This window comes from Plasmodium inui (assembly GCF_000524495.1).
Source record: "Plasmodium inui San Antonio 1 unplaced genomic scaffold supercont1.108, whole genome shotgun sequence".
NCBI lineage: Eukaryota > Apicomplexa > Aconoidasida > Haemosporida > Plasmodiidae > Plasmodium > Plasmodium inui.
This window is the reverse complement of record NW_008481942.1, coordinates 10,143-18,601: the sequence shown is the minus strand read 5'-3', so window position 1 is coordinate 18,601 and position 8,459 is coordinate 10,143. Positions and strand designations below refer to the sequence as shown.

Below are 8,459 nucleotides of genomic sequence, written 5' to 3'. Positions count from 1 at the left end.
CCTCTCGTGTGGATAATACTTCCATTTGAACAGGATATTTGCTGAAGGAGTATTCATGATTTGGAGTACTGTTATGGGGACACTACAGATGTATGTATAGTACTCATATCTAAAGATGCCTAATATGGCTGGTACGACGACATTTGATGATTGGCAAAGTTAAGCCGGTATTATTAAGTAAAGTAAGGGAGAGTGTAGAATTTATAACTTAGTCTTGTGCCGTATGAGGAGGTGCCACCGTTACGCAGCGTGTGGAAATTGCCATAGTACCTCCGTATAGAGGGTACCTTTGTGTAGGACACATGGATGTATGAATTGCATTGTTAGTTCAAATGGACTAATGTTATGTATAGAGTAGTTTCTCCTGATGAGTAAGACTGTCCTTGAGATAGCATTATTTGAAGGGTCGTCATGTTGGTCTAATGGCTGGATGATATGACTTGGGCGATTCTGCAGATCCCACAAGTGGACTCCAATCATTTTGTCTAAACAGTAGAGCTATGCCAGGGGTACTATAATGTAAACCGTATTATCGTGTCAAGAATACTGATTTTCGAAGTGTGTCATTATTCGTAGGGTAATATTCCATGAAGTGCATGCATATTCTACAAGGGCAGATGAGAAGGAAGTATACATGTGTCCCCATTTCCCATGGTGACGAATGCGGAGATTCTCGTAGTACTGTTATATGTGGGTATTAATGGTTGGACTATGCTGATATCTGCAAGGTAATGTTCATTTAGGGGCATAATTGTATAAAACGTACGGATGATCTGCGGCGCATACTTGTGAGTGTACTCATATCTCCCTAGTGTGATGTCCTGGAGTGCACAATTGTGGTGGGATTCTGGATACCCCCCATGCACAATTATTAAAAGAGGTGGAACATCATGGCCTACTGTTTAGGCTTCTATTATAGGGAAAGCACCATATTCCGGAATTGATAGCACTCCCTGGAGTGTTATTATATTAACAGCCGTATAATGTGTGGAACTGCATGATTGGGAGAGTACCGCTCGAGCAAGTGAACACATGTGGGTGAAGGAGTATTGTCGAAGAATTACTTATTCGCTTTCAGCCGTGATATTACCAGAGTACTATTATGTGGATAGTGCAGATGTGCGCGAAGTATTGATATGTTAGGAATAACATTGTAAAGTGAACACTATTGTACAAGGAGTACTATGATTTAAAGTGTATGGACCTGCATGCCGTATCGTTATCTTTATCCGTTATCCAGGCCTACAATGATATTGTATGAATAAAACACCTGTATCAAGTAGGGAAATATACATAGTGTACCATTAATATATAAGGCATAGCATGATATGAACTGTATATATGTGTCTAAAGTGTCAATGCTGGTAAAGAATACAGTTGTATCAGGAATATTCTTGTATAGATTTACCGGTTATGCTGTTATTGTAAAGAACGGGAAATATTTTACAACTAAGACAAAGGTTGTAGCACATTCATTTGAAAGAAATTATTGTCCCTGCACTCATATGATATGTAGAGAGAAGGGAAAATGAGAAGTGGCATTCTGTGGAGTGCAATGATATTCAAAATACAGTATTGTATGAGGGATACGGAGATTCTCAGAAACCGTCCTTTGAAAGATAAGGATTTTCCTACAATATGCCCCATCGAAAATGCAAAAGTGTGTGAATTCCCGGCTATGTGTTCCAAATTTCGGTTCCTATTATTTGGACGACACGAGTCATTGATAAGTTTAGATCTCTATGAAATAGTATTATGTGAAGAATTGAGGGCTACATTCTAAAGAAAAGAGGAAGCCATTAATTACGCGCAGGTGCAAGAGCTATAGCTGTGTTGAATGTATTATTGGCGTATTAATACAGTAGAAGCAGAAATACTTGCATATGCACAATGCAGGGAATTCTAGCGGAAATGTTGTTTGTAATGTACGGTGTCGCAGGAATGCTTCTATGTGGAGGCCTCATAACATAGTGTTTTAGATACGACTAATTGGAGAACGTGAGTAATTGAGGAATAATGATTTATGTGTAGTATTATTTAAAAAATATCGCTCCCCCCAGGAATACGGGCCTGTGGAATGTACGCTTAGTATACAGCCCTATTATATGAACCATGCCTCTATACCTCCAGTATTATTTTGTGTAGTGTATACATGTCTCCTGAATATTATTCTGCACGAGGTTCATATTTTACAGTTCTTTTATTTGGAGACTATTATTGGTTGAACATGTCAAATCTCGATGGAGAACCATGATATCAGAAACATAATCGTGGGGATTCTATGACTGGAATAAGTTTATATGGGAAAGTTAGGCAAACGGGTGCTATTATTTGAAGAATAGAATGAGGCGAAGAATATACACTTCCTTGGAAGACTAATATATAAGGAATACATTGTTCGCCACCATTATTAAGTATGTGAGAGGGAGACATTTCTTTAGAGTATCACTGCATAAACAGTAGGAGAATCGCGAAAGTCCCTATTGTGGAGTCGTCAAGATTTAAAGCAGGAAGCAGCATAATTTAAAAAGAGATATTTAGTAAGAGATAATAGAGTGGATGCAGCGATATGCTTGGAGGCGTTCCAATCACTAAGCGTTACACATATATAGACTACGGGATGCCTGCGGTATATTTGTATTAACTGTAAAATTCGGACTTACAGCAACTGTTTAGAGGATAAGCCTCTGTCAAGGGTAATATTCTATGTAGAACACTGCTGTGTGGGGAGGAAAATTGTTTAAGATAATAGAGAAGTTTGAAGAGGCGAATTCCATCAGGAGGACGCCAGTTGTAAAAATCATACCATTTCACCAATACACTGGCTTCTAAAATAATTCCATTCGAGGAATACTCATATACCAATCCTAAGGCTATTCATGCTGTATAAGAAACTGAGGGATACTATCACTAGAATGGGTTTTAAGATACCGAAAGTGTTTCAATATAGGGAGCACTTCTTATAGGCCAAGTAACACTGTAAGTACAGTAATACATCGTGAACTGTGATTATTCCCTCTCAATATTATTGTAATATAGATTCAATAATTATCCGGATACTATTAAGAAGAAATGATTACGGAAGATTTGCACACCTGTTTTAATCTGTAGTATTTTCCTCTTAACAAGACTCGAAATCGATGCGGTACTATTAAAATGTAACAATTATGTAAGATGAAAGAATAAACTTCTTATACTCTAAGGAGGAATAAAAGATTCCAAGAGGAATACTGCTGTGTAGAACAAGGTGTGTCTCGTGGAGACTTAGGAATAATAATAAGATGAAGCCAAACAGAAGGATAGAATGAGCATAAGAATAAGAATACACATAAGATAATAAAGAATCATTAATCTGAGAGAGGGGGGAGCAACCATATAGGAGCGGATGACTATAGTAGAATGTATATACGAAGGGGACTGACAAATTTGAGAGAATTATCTTCCTCCACCCTGAGGCAAAAATCTATGTGACCCCCTATAGATACCCCAAAGAGCAGTGGGCATATCAACAGGACGGTCAAAGTGGAAATGCCTAGAAGGGAAGGTACATAATTAATACATACAGAAGAGACAACACGAGAAGAGAGGATACAAGGGAACATGCTCACAGGATGAAGATTAGACACTACACCCAAAACATAGAACCCAGAAACACAGTAGGGGTGACACATAAGGAATAATGTGAGCAGCAGATCTTTCCCTCTAACAAAATAGATATATGGAATCGAGGGTTTCCTGTTTTCTAACATATAAAAGAAGGAATAAGGACAGATAATATCTTGAATCTGTGCTGACCTCATGGAGAATAATAGGTCGTACAATAACTTCATTTTTGTCTGTATCTAAGACTATAGAGGATGCTATAACGGGCGTCTCCTTATTCCCCACAGGAGGATGTAGAGTGTTAAGTGGTATTCATAATCCCTTTTATGCCTAAGGGAGTAGAAGCCTATAAAATGCATAAATTCCCCTATTCACATAAAGACATGTCATATAAAGGAGTCTTATACAGGCATAGAATTATAAGGTTCCTCTGAGAAATGAGAGCAAGTGAATAAATAAATCCTCCAGTTGGCAGTGATATGGTCTTTATATGAGTTATAAGTGTACTGCTATATAAGCATATAAACGATAATAGAAAAATTACGTCCTTTAATAATGAGTCAAATAATTTTATGAATCTATTGTGTATTATTCCACGTGATTAATTAACCCAAATTTTCGAAAGTATTGGTGAGTTGTTGTGGGGATCATCTGAATAAACAGGGGACTATTTATGTTTCGATAGATTATCATAATATGCATTTATGCCACAGGTGGCAAAGGAATGACTGTTTAAATAGTTGGCTACAAGATATTGTGGCATAAAAAATATTTTCTTGCTATATAACATATCATAAGAGATGATATAAAGGAAGCTATCGTGATCTACTAAGCAGTAAATATGCAAAAGGCTATGACATAGCGGGGGAACATCATATAATGGTTAGGAATTTACTGATAGGAGATAGTGTATATTATAAGGGAAACAGAAGAACAACACAAGAGGACCAAGGAACAGAAGGAGAGAAGAAAGCGATATGGCGTTTGCGCCGTAATATAATAGATTAAGCCATGGAGCAACCTAGATGAGAGGCCCTAATGTAACCAAAGAAGCAGAGTAACACCAGAGGACGAAAAGGCTAAAGAGCCCCCATCTCGCACGCCAATGACCCAAAGCCCAAGCCCCCAGAGGAACAAGTAGCCGTGAATAACACCTCGTGAAAGTAGAGCAAGAGGAATAGAAAAGCTTGATTTAAAAAGGAGAAGGAGAATTCTGGACGAAGAACACCAGGAACTCTAAGAGATCATGAAGCTAAGGATCTGCTACAATTCAGGAGTCTATCTGAGCGGAATCTAAACAGAAGTATTTCCCAGGCAACGCGCGGAAGAAAATGGAAACAAGAGGAAGGAACTGGCGGGAACCCCCTGGATAGCGGAAAAAGTTCAGGACGTTCCGTTTCACACATACTTGACATATTTAAGTGTACAGGTCACAAATGAGATTTTGGATCTGAGAGAGGAGAAGAGTAAGTAGGACACAAGTCAGGGAGCCCGAAAGCAGCTTATACCGCCAGGGAAGCCCGAAGGATGAAGCGGCTTTATATCAGAGAAGAGGAAAGCGAGCTAGACGACGAAGATTGGAGTCTAGGTCCAAGTAAGGGGTATGGCCGCCACCGTCTTAGAAGTAAGGAGGGTAGTGAGGAAGCAGCAGGGACAGCGTAGCACCAATGAAAGAAATATTAAGGGAAAACATGAACCGACACCCACCGTCTGCTTGATCGTGGAGGGAAACCTAAGAACTAATCAGGAACCATATGACAGGGATATCCCCGGGCATGGAAGGGAGCAAGGAGAGATGAAATGGGGAGGAGGATTCCAAAGGCGGATCAACAGAAGAATGATCTGAGGAGAAACCATCTACTGTCGGAAGAGCCCGGAATATTGAGAAGCCAGGGGATTAGGCAACGACGCCGGAATGTCACAAGAAGTAGAGCAAATAATCTTCCCCCCCCCATCCCAGAGCGAACTATATCCCACCAGGAAACAAGGGGAACGAAAAGGGACCACCTGAGGAGCTTCCCCTGATCAAAACAAACATGCCAAACATAAAGCGCGAGAGGAGAATATCAAGATGACGGGAGAGTCTCCTAATAATAAGGAATAATGAGGAACGATTAAAAGGCTCGTAATCAAGGTAAATATTGACAACAACACGGACCAAACAGGACTAATAAAGAGATAGAGAGTAAGAAAAAGAATAACGAAGCACCCAGCAACCAGAAGGAACGCAACTCCAAAACGAAGAATGGGGAATAGAGGTACCTTAAGAATAGGAGTTAGGCCAAGTCAGCACTGAAAATGCCACTGAGGGAGGCTTAGCATGACCGAAGCATTTCAGCCCCCCAAGTTTCTCAGTCAAAAAATTCATTAAAGCAGGCTCGTTAAAACATGGGGTTTGAATTAACAAAGTATCTCAAGCACCTCTGGAGCCTAAACCAATGCCCAAGTAACGAAGAAATATCATCCCCCGAAAAATTCCGACTATGTCAGATTCAGAGGCAAGGGAAGAATATTACAATTGAAATCCCAAGTAACAGGGGACCTGAGACTCTCACCACTAATATCATGAACAAGGAAGATATAAGGAGGAGAGCAGTTCTTCTCTGTAAAGGACTTGAAGCCTGGATGTCAAATTTAAACAAGAGTACAAGCAACCCCTCCAGGTGGAAGCAGACCAAGTGCCAACTCACCGATGTAGGAATCCCTAATGGTACAAGGAATGAAGTCAAGTGTCCCCCGAATGAGCAAAGCGAGTATTGGAGGGATTTCACTAGCAACAAGAAGTTATATCTTTGGCAAGAGGCACACCGCACCTTTCAAACATGTGTTGATATGATGAGTATCTTCATTCATATCTATAGCCAATACGATCGCTCAAGAATAGAGAGAGCAAGGGAAGAAGGGACCAGTATATGTCAACATCTGAATAGCAGTCTAGAGACATGGGCGGACAAGGAAGTAGCAAAGAGGATAATGAACGACTGGTTTCTGACTGATCCCGGGAGGGGAGGCCAAAATTATATAAGCATGGAGGATGGGAAGCCCTTGAGTGAAAACCTAAGTATATTACTGAATAAAATGAGTCTTCTAGTCTCAGGAGTGCAGTGTAGCAGAGTTGATGAAGAGAATACCAATTATACGGATATTTGTGTCTATATCGACCCCAAACAATGTGAGATGATGGGAGAACACCAGGATACTGGACAAGGTAAACGAAGTTAACTTATAGAGGACTCCGCATCAAAGGGTCAAATGAAGAGAATGAGGCAGCTCAACCCCGTGAAGAGTGGAGGGTGATTCAAGCAATCCCTAGGAGGGGCCACATTTTAATCTAATGTGAAAAATACCAATATCCTTATCTACAGATAATAAATATCAGGGTCTTATAGAAAAGGTGGAAAAGAAGGAAACAGACGAAAGGAGAAAAGAGGAAATAAGGACACAAACAAGGAAATTTGCCGAAATCGCTAAGAAGGACGAGGAGTCTTTGAGGGCCCAAGAGGAAGGAGACGGAGGATCCTTTCATATATATATGATAATCCCTGGAATAGTCTTCCCCCTTTTGGGGATTACCGCGATGATATTCCTAAGAAAGAGAAACAAATCAACGAGGATCCAGCAACACCAGTCCAATATCTCCTCTAGAAGGGAAGACTTTTCCGCGACTCCAGCCCCAAGAGGACTAATTAGCTATAGGACCAATGACAAGGCCGACTAAGCCAGAGAAGGAAGATGACGTATAAGGCTAACGTAGAGGAGAGCTTTACAGTTCTATAGCAAGAGTGACTTTATATGTTCCGAAGGACTATGCATCGAGAAGATAGGTGTAGGAGTTCTTCCGTATTGTCAAGAGAATGATCGCTAATAAGAACTGCGGAGGGATTTTTCAAGGAGTAATAAAGGATTTATTAAGTGGTTTTATTCCAATGAATTAAAGGGAGGGGGTGTGTGATAACATCGCATAAGGCGTTATACCATTGAAGCATAATAGCCACACCCCCTTTGTCTAATATTGGTGCAGGGCAATTAATTAAGATAGATGGTGTGAGTACAATTTTGTTTTATTTAGCTGACCTTTAGGAACATATTGGAGAGAGTTAACATAGAAGAGAAAATCACTAATTCATTATGATATTTCTTATATAAGAAACAACCCATAAGAAAAAGCAGGCGCCACATCACGAATCTCAGAGCTTATTAGCCCAGGAAGAAGAAGAAACATATTGTACCAGTCTAATGTTATACCAAAAATGGGAAAGTCGAGCATTATTACATCCTGGACATTCCAATGCAGGGGGGAATTTCATATTCCAATTTAAGGAGCTGTCAGTTAATACCTGGGACTATTTGACAAATGAGGGCAAGTAAAAAATTTTACATGCCACTAAATTTATCAAAGGAATTTATAAGGGAGAGGTTAATTCACAAAACAAGAAAGAAGAGGTGTTCCATCCTGTTATTTTTCTTCCGGGGACTTACAAAACAGAAGAAGTTTCAAAAGGATAAGAAGAAACGACACCTTAGGCGTTTAATAATGTTCAAGAAAACCTAATCCTAAGAGATAGTTAACCAACGGAGAAAAGCGAAGGTGTTTGACCGGATTAATATTGTTTCGGAAATTACCATGGCACAGAGTAATGGAAGCAGAAAACGGGGAAGGCATATTCCACCCATTTAATTTTATTACATATATTGCAATAGCCGAAGTAATTCCGCACAAAAAGGAAGCCAAGTTTTCGACGCCGGAAATTTTATTACATATATTGATATAGCAAAAATCATTCCAAAAAAAAAAAAAGAAAGTTTTCGACGCGGCTAATTTTATTACATATATTGCTATAACAGAAATAATTCCA

The 8,459-nt window shown here is 39.6% G+C and overlaps 1 protein-coding gene across 1 annotated transcript; it reads left to right on the top strand.

Moving 5' to 3' along the window:
* Window positions 1-5,991: 5,991 nt before the first annotated feature.
* Window positions 5,992-7,321, top strand: C922_05601 (hypothetical protein; the record flags this gene model as incomplete). The annotated part of the gene is made up of 2 exons (XM_008821172.1): window positions 5,992-6,811; window positions 6,969-7,321. 2 exons carry the CDS (start codon window positions 5,992-5,994, stop codon window positions 7,319-7,321), a joined length of 1,173 nt encoding a protein of 390 aa, XP_008819394.1.
* Window positions 7,322-8,459: the final 1,138 nt, after the last annotated feature.